An 18,683-nucleotide genomic window follows, 5' to 3' on the forward strand; every position below is an offset into this window, starting at 1 on the left:
TCCTTATGTAATCGATCGAGTCTAACCCCGGCTTGCCAAAGTCTGAGTGGGGACTAAAAGGTCATAGGAAAAATTGCCCCTACAAAGTTTAACCTTTGAGGCATTCCATCACTTTAACAACTTTAATCTTCTTTTCGCGTCGGTCAATCAGGGAGACGACGCGCCCCGTTACAACATTAACTCTAATTTTCTATTTCAGGATTGTTAGGAGCCAACACCTTTATCCGGCTGTATTTGGCGTCCTTAGCATCCTCGCGCGACAGATCGCGCCGCGATAGCGACAGCATCTAAAAAAAGTCGCGTAATTTTGATAATCATCAACTTGAAGATGTCGTCTTTCCAACCTCCTCCACCTCCTCCCGGATGGGGACCTCCTCCGCCGCCTCCTCCTCCACCAGGTCCCCCATCAGATTTTCTTCCTCCACCGCCTGGAGCTCCAGCTCCTCCCCCCCCTGGATACCGGCCTCCAACCGACCTGCAGACCGCGAAGTTTGCGCAGAAGAAGAAGGAATGGCTTCGAAATCAGCGAAATCGCTTTGGCGAGAAGCGCAAGGGAGGGTTTGTAGAGACTCAGAAGGCTGATATGCCTCCTGAGCATCTACGTAAGATCGTGAAGGATATTGGTGACGTTTCTCAGAAAAAGTACACCAGCGACAAGCGAAGCTATCTTGGTGCGCTAAAATTCATGCCTCACGCGGTCATGAAGTTGCTGGAGAACATGCCTATGCCGTGGGAATCGGCAAGGGAAGTTAAAGTGTTATACCATGTCAACGGATGCCTCACGCTCGTAAACGAGATTCCTCGAGTTATTCCGCCCGTATTCCACGCGCAATGGGCCACGATGTGGTTGACGATGAGAAAGGAGAAGAGTGACAGGAGACTGTTCAAGAGGATGAGATTCCCGCCGTTTGATGACGAAGAACCTCCGCTGTCTTGGTCGGAGAATATTGAGGATGTGGAACCGTTAGAACCAATTCAGATGGAGCTCGACGAGGAAGAAGACGCTGCCGTTTATGAATGGTTTTATGACCATCGGCCCTTAGTTGATACCGAGCATGTCAATGGGCCGAGTTACAAGCAGTGGAATCTCACATTGCCGCAGATGGCGGCGCTTCACCGACTGAGTCGCCCGTTACTAAGTGAGATAGTCGACCAGAACTATTTCTACCTCTTTGATTTGAAGAGTTTCCTTACTGCTAAAGCGTTAAACGTTGCACTGCCCGGCGGTCCTCGGTTCGAACCGTTGTACAAGGATATTGATCCGAACGATGAGGACTTCGGGGAGTTCAACGCCATCGACAGAATCATCTTCCGCTTTCCCATCCGGACCGAGTACCGGGTCGCTTATCCTTACCTCTATAACTCTCTTCCCCGAAGCGTCCAGTTTAACTGGTACTCTCACCCTCAAATCGTGTATACTAAGTCTGAAGACCCTAATTTGCCCGCATTCCATTTCGACCCTATGATTAATCCCATCTCCTCCCGCTCGGTTGCGCCAAAGAATATTACCATTAGCCACGAGGACGAGATATTCGGCACCGGGAACCTCGAAGAGCCCGAAGAGGACACTTTCGAACTACCAGCCGGTGTTGAGCCTTTCTTAGCCGATGAGGATCTCTACACCGAAGATACATCATCTGCTATTGCCCTCTGGTGGGCTCCCTTCCCATTCGATCGTAGGTCCGGTCGTATGGTGCGTGCGCAAGATGTCCCGCTTGTGAAGCAGTGGTACCTTGAGCACTGTCCTCCGAAGCAGCCCGTCAAAGTCCGAGTATCGTATCAGAAGCTCCTCAAGACGTACGTTCTTAATGAGCTTCATAAGAAGAAGCCGAAGGCGCTCAATCGCCAAAGTCTCCTAAAGAGCTTGAAGCAGACCAAGTTCTTCCAGCAGACGACGATTGACTGGGTTGAAGCTGGTCTTCAAGTTTGTCGGCAGGGATTTAACATGCTGAACCTCTTAATTCACCGAAAGAATCTTACATACCTCCATCTAGATTACAATTTTAATCTTAAGCCCGTGAAAACGCTAACGACGAAGGAGCGAAAGAAGTCGCGGTTCGGAAATGCTTTCCATTTAATGCGTGAAATATTACGCCTCACGAAGCTCATCGTCGACGCGCAGGTACAATACCGTTTGGGTAACATTGATGCTTTCCAACTAGCGGACGGCATTCTCTACGCCTTTAACCATGTTGGCCAGCTGACTGGTATGTACCGTTACAAGTATAAGCTCATGCATCAGATCCGGTCGTGCAAAGATCTGAAGCATCTTATCTACTATCGGTTCAACAGTGGGCCTGTTGGTAAGGGCCCTGGATGTGGTTTCTGGGCGCCTGCCTGGCGTGTCTGGCTCTTCTTCATGAGAGGTATTATTCCCCTTCTTGAGCGATGGCTTGGAAACTTGCTATCGCGTCAATTCGAAGGACGCCACAGTAAAGGTGTAGCCAAGACCGTGACCAAGCAACGTGTTGAATCGCACTTCGACCTTGAACTCCGAGCCTCCGTAATGGCCGATCTAATGGACATGATGCCCGAGGGTATCAAACAAAACAAGGTTAACACTGTTCTTCAACACTTATCCGAAGCCTGGAGGTGTTGGAAGAGTAACATTCCATGGAAAGTCCCCGGCTTACCTGCACCTATTGAAAACATTATTCTCCGCTACGTCAAGTCGAAGGCAGACTGGTGGATTTCGGTTGCTCATTACAACCGTGAGCGTATCCGACGAGGTGCTACTGTCGATAAGACGGTCGCGAAGAAGAATGTAGGTCGTTTGACACGTCTTTGGCTTAAGGCCGAACAAGAGAGGCAACATAATTACATGAAGGACGGACCTTATGTGTCGTCCGAGGAAGCCGTGGCGATCTACACAACCACGGTGCACTGGCTTGAATCGCGAAAGTTTACCCCGATTCCCTTCCCAAGTGTATCGTACAAACACGATACGAAAATATTAATCCTTGCTCTCGAAAGATTACGAGAGGCATACTCCGTGAAAGGTCGCCTCAACCAAAGCCAGCGAGAAGAGTTAGCTTTGATTGAACAAGCTTATGATAGCCCCGGTACTACTCTAGAGAGGATTAAGCGGTTCCTGCTCACGCAGCGAGCCTTCAAGGAAGTGCAAATTGATATGAACGACAATTACAGCACTATCAATCCCGTTTACGACATAGAGCCGATAGAAAAGATCAGCGATGCCTACCTTGACCAGTATCTTTGGTACCAGGCCGATCAGCGACACCTCTTCCCTGCCTGGATCAAGCCTTCGGATTCTGAGGTGCCACCCTTACTAGTGTATAAGTGGGCTCAGGGCATCAACAACTTAGAAAAGGTTTGGGAGACTGCAGATGGCGAGTGCAACGTGATGATTGAAACCGAGCTCTCGAAGGTCTATGAAAAGATAGACCTCACCCTCCTTAACAGACTCCTAAGATTGATCATGGATCACAACTTGGCAGATTACATCAGCTCGAAGAACAACGTACAGCTAACTTACAAGGACATGAACCATGTTAACAGTTACGGTATGATACGCGGTCTTCAGTTCTCTGGTTTTGTCTTCCAGTACTACGGACTTGTTCTTGACCTCTTACTCCTCGGCTTGAACCGAGCTAGCGAAATTGCCGGCCCACCATCCGCCCCTAATGATTTCCTTCAGTTCCGCGACCGTGAGACGGAGACCAAGCACCCTATCCGTCTATATACAAGATATATCGACAAGATATGGGTTTTCTTGCGTTTCTCGGCGGAGGAGTCGCGAGATCTCATCCAACGGTTCCTAACAGAGCAGCCCGACCCGAATTTTGAGAACGTCATCGGTTACAAGAGCAAGAAATGCTGGCCGAGAGATTCCCGTATGCGGTTGATGAGGCACGACGTCAACCTTGGCCGAGCCGTCTTTTGGGATTTGAAGAACCGTCTCCCTCGATCTGTTACTACGATTGAGTGGGACGATACCTTCGCCAGCGTCTATAGCCGTGATAATCCAAACTTGCTCTTCTCCATGTGCGGATTCGAGGTTCGCATTCTACCGAAGATCAGGAATCAGAATGACGAGTTCCCTATCAAGGATAGTGTTTGGTCTCTCGTGGACAATACCACGAAGGAGAGGACGGCGCATGCCTTTTTACAAGTTACGGAGGAAGACATCCAGAAATTCAACAACAGAATTCGTCAAATTCTAATGTCTTCGGGATCAACAACCTTCACTAAGATTGCCAATAAGTGGAACACAGCCCTCATTGCGCTTTTCACATACTACCGTGAGGCTGCTGTATCGACGGTTAATTTGTTGGATACCATCGTTAAGTGTGAGACCAAAATTCAGACCCGGGTAAAGATCGGATTGAACTCAAAGATGCCGTCACGTTTTCCTCCCGCCGTTTTCTACACACCAAAGGAGCTTGGTGGTCTCGGAATGATCTCTGGTTCGCACATTCTTATCCCAGCTAGCGACAAGCGCTATTCGCAACAGACGGACGTTGGAGTTAGTCATTTCAGAGCTGGTATGACGCACGACGAGGAGACGCTCATTCCCAATATTTTCAGATATATCATCCCGTGGGAAGCCGAATTTATCGATTCGCAGAGGGTTTGGACTGAGTACTCTCAAAAGCGATTAGAGGCAAACCAGCAAAACAGACGTTTGACCTTGGAAGACTTGGAGGACAGCTGGGACCGTGGATTGCCTCGTATTAACACTCTGTTCCAAAAGGACAGGAGTACGCTCAGTTTCGACAAGGGCTTCCGAACTAGAAGCGAATTCAAGATTTACCAGCTCATGAAGAGCAACCCCTTCTGGTGGACGAGCCAACGTCACGACGGAAAGCTTTGGAACCTAAACGCATACCGTTCAGATGTCATCCAGGCCCTTGGCGGTGTCGAAACGATCCTTGAGCACACCTTGTTTAAAGCCACGGGCTTCCCCTCTTGGGAGGGTCTGTTCTGGGAGAAGGCCTGTCTTGCTAAAGGGACAAAGTTGCTACGATACGATCACACTCAGATCGCTGTCGAGGACGTCAAGGAGGGAGATCTGCTTCTAGGTCCCGATGGAACACCACGACGCGCTTTCAATATAGTCAATGGCAAGGATCGCCTCTACCGTATTAAGGTTGGAGGTCGCCAGGAGGACCTCGTTGTCACTCCAAACCATATTCTGGTATTCCATAAGAAGGATCTTACTAACGAGGGTGGGGAATCCAATACTCATGGACATAGGAGAGTGTATAATTCTCGCGAACACAAGAAATTCGGTCGTTACCATGCATCGCCATCACCAAAATCTACCGGTTCAGCAGCCAGGCACTATGAAACCGTCGAAATGACCGCCGCAGAATTTGCAGCCCTAGAGCCAAAAGAGAGGAATCAATACAAGCTCTTTAGATCTTCTGGCTTCGAATTACCCGAAAAGGCTGTGCCAGTTGACCCCTATTTCCTTGGCCTCTGGCTTGGAGATAAAACCCATACCAGCACCACAAAACAGGCCAACCATGAAGCAGAGATTCGAAACTTCTTGGTTAGATTTGCGGTTGAGCTTGACCTTCAGAAAAGGTCCGACGCCGACTTAGACCTCCTAGATATAATCAGTGAGGACGAGGAGATTAGCTCCGGAGAAGAAGACGACTCTGATGATTATAATCGCCAGCATGTTATTCGTCTGCAGACTGGCCAGCAAGCGTATGGAAGTTTGCAACAAGAGGAGGCGGAGCGGTTGGCTAGTCGAATTGTTAACGGTACTAAGGATACATCAAGCGTCGATACACTCCTCCAAGCCCTCGGCAAACTTGACGTCGACCAAAGATATGTTCCTTCTCTATTTATAAGTAACTCACGATCCGTCCGTCTCGCTGTTCTTGCTGGCCTACTTGACACCAACGGCTGGTATGTTTCTCCTGGGAACGTGTTTGGTTTCCGTCAAAACGGTCCTGAGCAGTCGGCTCAATTTTGGGATACTGTTTCCCTTGCGCGTTCGCTAGGTTTTAGCGTCTTGACCAAGCAGCAACACTCACAACTGGTTGCTGAGATATCTGGAGACCTGAGTGAAATCCCGTGCCTCCTCCTGCGCAAAATAGGGGCTACACAGTTCGTCCCTCAAACCCATAGTTTTGCTGTCAAAGACATCACTCTTGAAACAGAAGCTACAGAATGGGCAGGCTTCCGAGTCGATAAAGACCAGCTCTATTTGCGACATGACTATCTTGTGCTCCACAACAGTGGTTTTGAAGAATCCATGAAATTCAAGAAGTTAACCAACGCTCAGAGATCCGGTCTAAACCAGATTCCCAACCGTCGATTTACTCTTTGGTGGTCGCCTACCATAAACCGAGCAAACGTTTATGTCGGTTTCCAAGTCCAACTCGATCTCACAGGTATCTTCTTACACGGTAAAATTCCCACCTTGAAGATCTCCCTTATTCAGATTTTCCGTGCCCACTTGTGGCAGAAGATTCACGAGTCCGTCGTCATGGATTTCTGCCAGGTATTCGATCAGGAGCTAGAGTCTCTCGGAATTGAAACGGTTCAGAAAGAAACCATCCATCCTCGAAAGTCGTACAAGATGAACAGCTCCTGCGCAGATATCTTACTTTTCGCTAGCAATAAATGGAACGTCACTCGGCCATCTCTTCTGCACGACACTAAGGACATAATCGAGCCTACCACAACCAACAAGTTCTGGCTTGATATCCAGCTTCGATATGGTGATTATGACTCGCACGACATTGAGCGCTATACTCGTGCGAAGTATTTGGATTACACTCAGGACAGCATGAGTATCTACCCTTCAGCAACGGGTCTAATGATTGGTATTGATCTTGCTTACAACCTGTACTCCGCCTACGGACAATATTTCCCAGGTCTAAAGGTCCTGGTACAGCAGGCGATGGCTAAAATCATGAAAGCCAACCCCGCACTCTACGTTCTCCGTGAGCGTATCAGGAAGGGTCTCCAACTCTACGCTTCGGAGAGCAACCAAGAATTCCTCAACTCCCAGAACTACTCCGAATTGTTCAGTAATCAGACAAAGCTCTTCATCGACGATACCAACGTGTACCGAGTTACTATCCACAAGACCTTTGAAGGTAACTTGACCACAAAACCAATCAACGGAGCAATTTTCATCTTCAATCCGCGAACTGGTCAATTGTTCTTAAAGATCATTCATACTAGCGTCTGGGCTGGGCAAAAGCGTCTCGGTCAGCTAGCCAAGTGGAAAACGGCTGAAGAAGTTGCAGCTCTCATCCGATCGTTACCAGTTGAAGAACAGCCGAAGGAGCTTATTGTTACTCGTAAGGGCCTGCTGGATCCTCTCGAGGTTCACTTATTAGATTTCCCGAACATCTCTATTCGAGCGTCAGAACTGCAGTTACCCTTCCAGGCGGCAATGAAAGTCGAGAAATTAGGTGATATGATTCTCCGTGCTACGGAACCTCAGATGGTTCTCTTCAACCTCTACGATGAATGGCTCAAGAGCATCTCGTCATACACGGCGTTCTCCCGTCTTGTTCTCATCCTACGTGCACTTCACGTTAACCCGGACAAGACAAAACTCATTCTACGGCCCGACAAGACTGTCATAACTCAAGTGCACCATATTTGGCCCACATTGTCGGATGAAGACTGGATTAAGGTTGAAACGCAGCTACGAGATTTGATTCTGCACGACTATGGAAAGAAGAATAATGTCAACGTCTCTAGCTTGACGAGTAGCGAAGTCCGAGATATCATCTTGGGTATGGAGATCTCTGCGCCGTCGATGCAACGACAGCAGGCTGCGGAGATTGAGAAGCAGCAGCAGGAGCAGCAGCAAATTACTGCCGTTACTACGAAGACTCAGAACGTCCATGGTGAAGAGCTTATCGTCACCACCACGTCAAGATTTGAACAGGAGAAGTTTTCGTCTAAGACGGAATGGCGAACCAGAGCCATTGCTACCTCGAATCTGCGAACCCGAGCCAACAACATCTACGTCTCTTCCGTCGACAATGATTTAGATGACATCACTTACGTCATGCCTAATAACATCCTGAAGAAGTTTATTACTATTGCCGACCTTCGTGTACAAATTGCAGGGTACCTATACGGCGTTTCTGCGCCAGATAATGACCAAGTTAAGGAGATCCGTTGTATTGTCATGGTTCCTCAAATAGGTAACCTACGCTATAGCCAAACGCCTCACCAACTGCCGCAGCATGAATATCTCTCGAATATGGAACCTCTCGGCGTGATCCACACTATGGCCGGCAATGAGCTTCCGTACATGTCTGCGGTTGACGTCACGACGCACGCTCAGAACCTCGACCGGCATCAAAAGTGGGACAAGGAAAAGACCGTGACGGTTGATGTGTCTTTCACGCCCGGCTCCGTCTCCCTATCTGCCTGGGCGTTGACCCCCGCGGGATACCGATGGGGCGTTGAAAATAAGGATCTCGGCAGCGATTCGCCGGCGGGATTTACAACTTCTATGGGAGTTAAGCGCAAGCTGCTGCTCAGCCCGCGGTACAGAGGATTCTTCCTCGTACCGGAGGATGGAAAGTGGAACTATAATTTTATGGGCAGCAACTTCATCGGCCTGGAGAAGAAGCCGGTGCACGTCAAGCTTGACACGCCGCTGCCGTTCTATAGCGATCAGCATCGCCCGGAGCACTTCCACGACTTCACGGAGATGGAAGACCCGGGTGTTGACAGGAGCGACAACTTCGCTTAATTACCTTGACTATTTTGAGGGGTGGCTATAGAGGGAAGAACAAATCGCCATCTATGAATGGGAGATGATAATAGGAATAGGGATGAGATGAAATGATGCATTACAATAGCATTTCCAAAACCGGCGATGTGATGGTGGTGTGCTTGCTAGTATTTTTCTATGGCGTTTAAGAAAAATGGATTGAATTACGAAGTTCAGGGATAAAGGCTCAGCTCTGACCTAAGAAAGAGAGCATTGATATGTATTTTTTTTTTCAAACTCATATTGCTATTTCTATCTGCTTACCTCAAAGGTATTATGCCGGGTCGGTACGTACCTCATTGTAACATCAGCTACATGTTATGTTATTATATGTAGTACCTTATGTATACGAGAATGTGATAATACCCCCACAACCATGGACTCGGAACCGAAAGTGCGTGTGCGTGACTTTGCGATCACCATTATTCCGCATTGCGATATAATCTTGTTCTAAAAGGAAGCTTGGGCCCTGTTTCCCCTCCCCAGGATCCTCGAGGGCTAAATGCTACCCAGGCTGCCAGGTTCGGCCCAGCAGCCCAGGTACCTATAAGACATGTACCACGCCGAGCTCGTGCCCGCCCGTCAATTATCAAATGAGGCGGATGTGGAGATCAAGGCTGATAAGCCTGCACGATTTTGACAGGTTGCCCGCTCGAGCATCGATCCGGATTGCGCACCCGACTCTGGGGTGGAGTAGCGGAGTTTTAGCGACCAAGTTTGTTCGGTATATTATAGATTTTTCCTTGATGGACGACGTTATTAGCTCAGGCCAGACCCAGATGGGGAATGTAGATGCGGCGCAAAGTGGTTAAGAAAGCGGCCGCAGGAGGCCGTCCCTGGGACCGGTTGGTCGCATATAGTCTACTACCGTATGCAGGCACTTCGCATGAAAGCTAGGTAAGCTATCCTACCTCCCTCCTCCCTCCTACCCCCAACTTTTGCGCTGACGAAAGCAGCCGGGGCTCGGTGACGAAGAAGAAGAGGGAAAAAACAAAAAGCAAAAGCAGAGGTCACGATCGCTGCCCAATCCCGTAGCGATGTAGGTATACCTAAAATCCTACGAGCTCACTCACTTAAGCAAGATACCTAGATGGAGTTTGATAACCCCCAAGCTGCCCGTGATCCGTAATCGTAGAACTGATAAATCCTCCAGGCAAGTTCTCCGAGCCTGGCAACTAGCTCGTCGTCCTAGCGCGGGATGAGCACGCGCACGTACTTGGGTATACTACACTACCTATGGGACGGGTTAGTTAGTTAGTAGCTTGATAAGCGGCGGGAGGGAAAGACGGTGGGGGGTGATGATAAGTTGTGTGAGTTTACAGGGGGGGCGGGCTTCGGGACGAAATGCATAATTGGAGATCAATTCTCGCCGCAATGGAGATGAAGAGTTGAGATGAGAGCTGCCAGTTTAAGCAAAAAGCTTGGGGCGCACGTAGTGCCGAGGTTATGGCGCGGCCGAAATGGGCATACTGAATCGAGCGAAGAGGGTATAAGAAAGCAAATTGCTCTTCTTTATGCGTTCATGCGCTCATACCTGGACTCTCGTGTAGATCAGGTTAGATCCTCTTACGGATCTATTAGACATCAGGACATTTGATCTATTGCTAGCTTTGGCTAGTCATTCTATGTAGAGAGTCCACTTTGTAAGTTGTAACGTCGTATGTATTATAGTCCTGTAGGCTGTCATGGCATGTACCAGTACGGAATACAATATCTATCCGGATCTCTGGGCGAGCGAGGGTCGTGAACGTTGCGGAGATTTTCTAACCAGGGCTATCCAGGCTGTGTACTCGTGTACTTCATACCCGCCCTGCCGCCGTCCATGCGCAACAGTTAAGGTCTGTGATCCCCACAATGTACCCAACCTGCCAACCTGTCAAGGAGTGTTTCCCCAGTGGGATGTGCATTATCGACATGGTTATTCGGCACGCAACCACCTGGAATGAGGCTGACCTGATGCTGAATTACCTGACGTTGTATATAGAACCATTTAGGTATGATTCAAGTAACAAACGGAGCTTCCCGGTTTTTTATAGAAAGGTATAACTAACACCGATAAAGTAAAGAGTTGCTAGTTTGCTTTAACTACCCAGTTAGTTAACTAGAGTTAGTTAGTTAGTTAAAGCCTGGTTTCTGTATATACGTAATCTGTACGTGATGTCGAGTTATTTCAATAAATTTTTTCAATAAATTTGTTGAGATATCCAGCGATGCTCCGTGTAATTGCGGCCAGTCCGATATAATCTCTCCTAACCATAATTGAGCTTTAGCTGTGAGTGCCGATAAACCAATCCAGCGGTATAGAAGTGGGTCTCTTGGTTTAACACGGAGCTCCAATGTGAATGTGAAAGTGGAGCTTGAAACGGTCCAAAACATAAAGGAGACGGAGACGGAGAACATTGTATCCATTACGCGTCTCGAACAGAAAACTACAACCTCAGAATCTCCGTAAAAAAACTACTATGTAATAATAATTGAATGTTGATGACAGGCATTCCGTAAAAGGATTATTGTCTGATGACCAGCTACCCGGTTGTGTAGATCAGGAGACACGGATGTTGGTGGTAACAACTTGCGAGCGTTAGAAGATAGAGCATTGATGAACAATGCGAACTCCTCACCGACAATACCTTACCTAGGAGGTAGATAGACTCCTGTCACTGTCAGGACTAAGCGCTTAGAGAAACGAGTGCAGTATCGCATAGCATTACGCTATGATAAGGAGATAGCGCATAAGCCAAGACAAATGCCGTACTCGTAAATATCAATGAGATGCGTAAATATAGTTACTTCAACTTGAAGCTATCTCCATCCACGCGACGCTACACAACAGACAAAAGAGCTTTAAATTGGCTGCATTGTCTGTCCCTTGCGTGCATGCAAAGCAGGACATGCTATGGGCCGCAGCTGGGTCCCACCCGAGCGGTCGGATGCAGGGGCCGGAGGGGGGGGGAATACCTAAGACATAATGACAGGGCTCTTCAAATAGAATTCTTCTAGAAGAAAGGCCGAGGAGACCGTAATTGACAATGCGTCCTATAATTAACGGGCCAATGGCTTGCGCTTTATCCGAATATGGAGACAATGCTCTATTTGCCCTCGTTTATGTGTAATGCGTCGGTAGTTGTAAGAAAGGACGTACATCAGTTGGGTCTCAGGAGTCAGGGGTAGTTAAGGGGAAACTAAATTTAGTTCATATGTAATTATTCGTTCAGAAACTACGGACGCCTCCATCTCCGTATGCCCTTTCCTATTCTCCAAAAGAACGACACAGACAAAAAAAAGATTCAAAATATTTGATAGTGCCGGGGTCTTAATTCTTTCCTTCCGTGCACGAAGCAAGGTATGGGTAGCTATCGAACTAGTATAAGAGCTAGGTACGGATTACCTACCTAAGCTATACACTAGGTTAGGGGATTTCTAATAATAGCCCGGTTGAGGATAGTTCTGAACCTTACCCTCGGATTAGGCCCGAACTCTACACTACTTACGTATTATGTACATGTCTAACTAAACTTTACTTTCCGTACCTGCCTAGTGTATACGCAGATCGCTTGCAATTTCCGATCTTGCAGTTCTTTCTCTACGACGTGCTTGACATCATTTCTCTTAGTTGTAATTCCACTTTTGCTTCTATTCCTCAATTGTCAATTATCAATTATCAATCGTCAAACTGCCATCTCTGCGCTTCTCCTTCGACGTCGCAACTCCACATGGGCTAGTACCAGACGGGGCGGCTCAGACGTCTGAAACACCCCTGGTCACGCCCTAGAAGCAATTTCCATTCTTCTAGAAGCCGACATGATGGTCAAATGGCATAATTGATCTTTTAATTGCTTGTAGGTATTGAAACGTGTTTCGTTCATGCGAGAGAGCTCCATCCCCCGAAGCTCCTGTCTCTTCTAGGTTCCTCAGCTCTACACCGTTGTTCAAAATGGTCCCAACCTAAACCAGCCTCGACGTCCCACCGCCCATTGGACCTCCCACGTCAATCGCATTGAATCGCGCAATATTACGATGCCTTAGAACCGGGATCCAGAGAATTGGAACCACTTGCCCCCAATCTCTGGACCGTCGCTAGCATTCGGCGTGGTATCATTATCATTTCTAGATTAACGATACGATGACGACTTTTAGTCACTTGACATGTACCTTAGACGAGAGAGAGCTAGGAAAGAGAATCGTGTCCAACATGACCCTGCTTAGCTATCCCGCCAAGTATCTCAAGCCCCATCGCTCCCGCTTGGTGATCCAAGCATCATCATCTTCTTCTTCATCATAGTATCTCCCGAAACGTAAGTCTGCTAATCTCTGTTGGCCGCTGTTGTTTCTGTTCCCATCTCCATCTATGACGCCCCCTTACTCCTACCTCTTACATATCCCTACACGTCCCAGCATAGCTCGATAAATCTGCTGACATAGAAACCGCATAGAAACCAGGTCCCAGTATACATGGGTGTTGCGACTTCGAGGTCGCCAGGTAGCCTGCTGCGCTGCCAGATTATCCTGGGAGCAGACCGTTAGTGGCTCTAGTGTCATATTTTCCCTTGTTTTTCGCTCGGCAATCTGTCAAGCGCGTTCTGTGGCTACTTGCTACCTTACCAATTTCACTCGCCCTATGGCGTGTCAGGGATCAGAGCTCTCTTAGTTCTTATTATAGCCCACCCCAGTTCCAATATATCCCCTCCAAGCGGACGAGGGAGAAGAGTGACCCATTCCTTTCTAACTGCCCTAGCAGCCGAGCTTGGGCGCGCCACCTAATACACGTACATACACATCCAGTACATCCAGTCAACCGGCATTCTGACCCTCCGGGGATTGCCCACTGCCTTGGCTTCCCTGGGTGAAAAAAAGGTTGAACAGGGGCCAATTCTGTCGTGAGCCTGGGTGCGGCCCACCTCGATAATTCGCTTGTCATGCTCTATGTAGTGTACAGACACTGCCCAACTGTGCGGTAGGTCCCGTTTCAGCTGTTCATTTCTCTATTCGGCCGTCTCGTTTTGTAAGCTTCTATGCGTTTTCCAGACGTTCCTGTCTTTGGAATTACTTAGACCTTTGGCAATCTTATTTGGGGAAAGGCTCGACCAGGGTCACAAGAAGACAACTGGTACTTTTTCACCCTGTCAGTGTCCGAGTACCTCACCCGTTGTGGGTTTATCGTTGCCCCAGTTGCATCATAACCTCCGGCTGGGGTATCTTCTATATCCGGCAAGCTGACCATGGCATAAGATCACCAAATTATGCTACCGTCATCGCCGGGCGAGGTAACCGAATCTCCACACCCGTTCAGGAACGATACTTGTCTCGCACATGGCAAATCAGGTCAAGTGCTTTAACCTGTGGATGAAAAAAGAGAGGTAGTTCCAGGTTGTCATAGTACTTGCGGGTCGTTCCCTAGCTCGTCCCTGCTTGGACAGAAACGAGAAAAGAAGATCAGACGATATAATGCATCCCTTGCCCGCTGCTGTTCATTTTCCACTTTGACGTTTTGTTACCATATAATAGACCCAGCTAAGGAATCCAAGAAAAGGGACGAATCCCCATACTCTCGGCCAAGCTTAGGTCCCAGTGAGCTGTTAAAGAGTCTGCGCGGGCTGCCCCGAACTTGATTTTTATTTCTTTGGCTTACGGATATTCGCCGCCCTGCAAGACGATCTTACCTTAACACCACACAATCCTACAACATCCCGCACCTGACCAACTCACCGACGACTACTACTGCAACAGCATATGTACTCGGCTGCTGGGCAAGTAAGTGCTCAGCCTACTAATTATTCAACCCCAATCCGACAGGACGGGCATCATCATCGATCCCACGCGCGAGACTCGCCCTCCCAACTTACAACCGCCCGCACAGCAGCAGCCCCGAGGGGCTCCAGTCCATCAAATTCTTTCTATACAGACTCCGGCGACCGTCCAGAGCGGTTCGCTCTGGCGGAACCCATGCATCGACGGCACACTGGCGGGCAACTATCGAGTAGGACCGGACTACAATGTCGATTACTCTCCACAAGAATCGCATCCGGGCGAGCAGAGCCAGTCTCAACACGCATACGACACGCATCACCACAGAGGAAATCCAATGCAGCACGCGGGACACGGGAGTTTACATGAATCGGCGCAGTCGCATTCTCATCACACCATGTCGCAGCATCACCCCGCCCATCACCACCAGATCCTAATGGATCCGGCGCATCTCGGCGGCCACCCGGCCGCTCGCCATATGGCTCATCAGCCTTCGCACTACGGCCCAACACAGTCGCCTCACTCCGTGGTTGGTCCGCCGTTATACCCGGCTATGACACCTACTCAGCCGCATAGCGCTGGGACGAAACGTAGTCGTCCAGACGACCTTGACTTATCCGGTGGCATGTCTGAACTTGAATCGGGCGATCTAGATAACATGCAGCAGTCTATGGGGGCTTCATATGCGCAGGCTGCCGGCGCAGCTCCAACTCACCATCATCACCGCTTACCAGATCAAGGGCCGCCTTCGAAGATGATGAGACGCGAAGGTGACGGGAGCATGGGGGCCGCTGGGGGTGGCGCTCCGAGCGTAGTAGGACAAGCCGGAATGCCACCGCCGGCACCGAGGCCAAGAGGGCCGAAGCTAAAGTTTACGCCGGAAGATGACGCACTACTTATCGACCTGAAGGAAAACAAAAGCTTGACATGGAAACAGATCGCAGACTTCTTCCCGGGGCGTTCCTCGGGTACGCTCCAAGTCCGGTATTGTACGAAGCTCAAAGCAAAGACGACTCAATGGACGGACGAGACAGTAAGTTCACCTCGACTGGCGTGCACAATTTACGCGGGTTTGCAGGTATGCGGATGTTAATTACAAATTTACAGGACCAAAAGCTTCGGACGGCGCTTCAAGACTACGAAAACGAGAAGTGGCGCTTCGTTTCCAACAAAGTTGGGCCCGGGTTTACTCCTCAGGCTTGCCGAGAGCGGGCCGCGCAGCTTTCGGGAGAGGTGGCGGATGTTGGGGAAGAAAACTTATAGCAATCAGCGTCCCCGCCAGGAGTTTCAGCTCCTGGGGCCGGGGACACCATCTATCCGCAGCAGCTTCAGGGTTGAGGTGTAACCAGAAGCAGACGCCACCATCATCGACACTCTAGGATCAGAGTGACAACAAGACGAAGACGACTCAGCACCGCCGTCGAATACCATAATACGTTACTTTACATCGGAAGCCGCGAGTTAGGAATTAGCCATGAAATGTTATCGACTCGGCAGAAGTAACGGAGAGAGGGGAATTCTACCATGCCTCTACGACTAATTAGCCTTAGGGAATCCACCGATCTAAAACGCGCGACGCATCAAGCATGTTTACAAACACATATTTACTATTATCACCAATGGGAATACTGTACAACAAATAGTAATAGGCCAGGGTTTACCTTCTCCTGGCCTCCGGGGCGGGTAATTGCTTAATACTAGAGATACCAAACCACGACTGGGCATGTCTTTTCGTAATATTGACACATTGACGACTAAAACCTAGAAATCATGGGGGAAAGGGGAAGGGGGTTGGGGGGTGTTGCTTTGAAGCTCGTTTGATTTTACAAAATACCTAACTCAAGTCAATACATTTACTACGCATGCGCTTCGAGACGACGAACGCTTCTACTCTACTTTGTCTTTTTTTCGATCACCATCGCCACATGACTACGACGATAGTGCCCTACCGAAGCAGGGGCACGAGACTATACCTAACGGAAGGAAGAGACACTACAGATTATTTTTACGTTGACCGCAACTTGGCTGCAGGTTCGGGCAGATTGGGAAACGGGGATCCGCGAGAAGAAGAACGGATCGAGGAGTTGGCAGAAGATACCCAGGGATAAAAAAAACATACCAAAGTACAACAAGGCACGAGAGAGAGAGAGATGCGCCTCACCGTACTTTCCGAGAAGCACGCCCTAGCCATGCTAGGTAAAACGTTTCGGCCAAAAGACTTTTTGGCCCCGTTCAAGTGCGTAAGGAGCATGAACGCGAGAGAGCGCGGAACGAATCAGAGTCCAAGCTTACAGAAAGTCGATGACATCTAGGCGCGGGACTGCAAGAGAGGGATGGAAAAGTTTTGGACACTGGTAAAAAGAGCTAGGGAATCGTGGGCGAAAATCAATGACACACACGCCCGCAAGGAAAAGGCAATCCGTATACGATATTTCATGACTAAACTAAACTACCTTCTGATCTACTTAGTACCTTAATAATAATTGCCAATTGGCCGCAGGGTCTTTGCGATATTCCCACTGCGAAGGTCACGTTTACCATGTTTGAAACGTTCTAACAATGACATGCAGTGGCGGCGGCGGCGGTGGTGGTGGTGGTGTTGAAACGGCCCGCATATCTAATTCGTACATGATTTCAGGTACTAGTTATGTTTTAGTATCGCTATTACGCTATTAGCATCGTTTAGTATTAATCTCGACAAGGCCGCGAAGTAGCACGTAGTAGATTTCGTACCGACTCGTGTTACATCGCGACGAGCTTACTGCGGAGCTCGCCCGTCGAATCCAGTCCCGATAAGGAACGAGGGAGTTCCAGGCGATGAATTGTTGTCATTGTTGTCTATAATGCCAGCCACTTATTTGTGTGCACGGGTTTTTTTTTTTTTGCCCCCCTCTTCTGGAGACCCCCCCTGGAATGTTTTCGGGCGTGAAACATGAAGCGTGTTGTGGCTCTCTCTAGTTATCTCTCTCTTTCTCTTTTAGTATATCCCTACCACTTACAAGCTAAGCTGATAGATGCCTAACATCTACATACATACATACATATATACATACATGACATTATACGCAGTACACGCATTGCAATAGGTTCACACTTTACAGAAGCTATGCTGTGCTTCAGGGCCACGCGGTTTCTCCGTGGGTACCCCGGCGACAAGTTGATACTGTGCATAAAAAGTGAAGTAAAGCCAGAGCAAAGCGGAGCGTGAAGACGAGGCGGCGCATAGCATGGCATGGCATGGCATGGCGTAGCACGTCTTTGCCTGCTTTTTCCGCCAGCCTGCCAGATAACGCAGAAACACTTACATATACACATACATTAGGTACATTACTTACATACAAGCAGCTTCGAGTTTCGAAACTCGAAGGGCACGACTCCTTGGATGGCCCTTATGGCCTGATTCCGGAAACCGGATTCACCGCCTTGCGGTCCGGCATTGTATGTATGTAGGTATGTATGTACACACATACACACATATGTATTACACATAGATACGCGTAGTCGTATGTGCAAAAAGTCTCGACCGGCTTCCACACGCATAGCATAAGTGTGGTAGACCGGTAGACGTGCCATGTACAGTACCTTCGAACCGAAGATACAGTAACAGCAGCAGCTAACAGCAGCTAACAAGGAAAAGAAAACGTGCAAAAAAAAGAAGAACGCTAGGTACCACGTTCGTTCTCTTGATCTGGGAACTTCGATCTACAGTACCCTTCGAGAGAGCTGCACGCTAATCACGCCGGCTCTTGTTGCTTCTGTGATGGGGTTAGGGGCTTGGTTCCGAGGTTCGCCACCGAGACAGCGGATTGGCCCTGAGGAGTAGTTGTGTTAATTGTCGTGTGTGCGTCTGTGTGCCTGTGGTTTATGGTGTGTGTGTGGTGTGTGGTGTGTGGTGTGTGCGCTGTCATTGTCACATATAACACGGCTGCGATATAACCCCCAAATCCACTATTCCTAGTTTCCCCTGCGAGCATAGCTGCTGTTCTCCCACCCTCCAATGGTTCAGCTTCCTAGCTTTCGGCTGTCCCTGGCGCGCAACGATTGCGGAGACCGTGGAGAGTCGAGATGATCGAATTCGTTCATGCCGTTGGCCGGCCGTAGTGTGCGTAGTCTCATATAGATTCGAAACTTACACGTACTTGCACAGAACGCATTGCGATGGCTCTCACACGCTGCCCATGACATGCAACTCGACCTCACGTCCGTCTTTCCC

At 48.9% G+C, this 18,683-nt stretch overlaps 2 protein-coding genes across 2 annotated transcripts; both read left to right on the plus strand.

The window, feature by feature from the left end:
- Positions 1 to 104: 104 nt before the first annotated feature.
- On the plus strand, positions 105 to 9,093 carry F5Y00DRAFT_244869 (NUC071 domain-containing protein). The gene has a single exon (XM_048008897.1). It carries the CDS (start codon positions 329 to 331, stop codon positions 8,702 to 8,704), a length of 8,376 nt encoding a protein of 2,791 aa, XP_047862015.1. The 5' UTR covers positions 105 to 328; the 3' UTR covers positions 8,705 to 9,093.
- Positions 9,094 to 14,225: 5,132 nt separating this feature from the next.
- On the plus strand, positions 14,226 to 15,864 carry F5Y00DRAFT_151478 (uncharacterized protein). Its single transcript, XM_048004542.1, has 2 exons — positions 14,226 to 15,503; positions 15,578 to 15,864. The coding sequence occupies exons 1-2, from the start codon at positions 14,808 to 14,810 to the stop codon at positions 15,731 to 15,733; spliced, it is 852 nt and encodes a 283-aa protein (XP_047862016.1). The 5' UTR covers positions 14,226 to 14,807; the 3' UTR covers positions 15,734 to 15,864.
- The last annotated feature ends 2,819 nt before the right edge of the window (positions 15,865 to 18,683 follow it).

The sequence above is a fragment of the Daldinia vernicosa genome, assembly GCF_022497035.1.
Source record: "Daldinia vernicosa strain CBS 139.73 unplaced genomic scaffold F5Y00scaffold_48, whole genome shotgun sequence".
In the NCBI taxonomy this organism is placed as follows: domain Eukaryota; kingdom Fungi; phylum Ascomycota; class Sordariomycetes; order Xylariales; family Hypoxylaceae; genus Daldinia; species Daldinia vernicosa.

Excerpts from the sequence above, each read along its gene's own strand:
- F5Y00DRAFT_244869 (XM_048008897.1), top strand. The coding sequence starts at position 329 with ATGTCGTCTTTCCAACCTCCTCCACCTCCTCCCGGATGGGGACCTCCT.
- F5Y00DRAFT_151478 (XM_048004542.1), top strand. The coding sequence starts at position 14,808 with ATGCAGCACGCGGGACACGGGAGTTTACATGAATCGGCGCAGTCGCAT. Across the intron at positions 15,504-15,577 it reads CTCAATGGACGGACGAGACA|GACCAAAAGCTTCGGACGGC; the intron begins GTAAGTTCACCT and ends ACAAATTTACAG.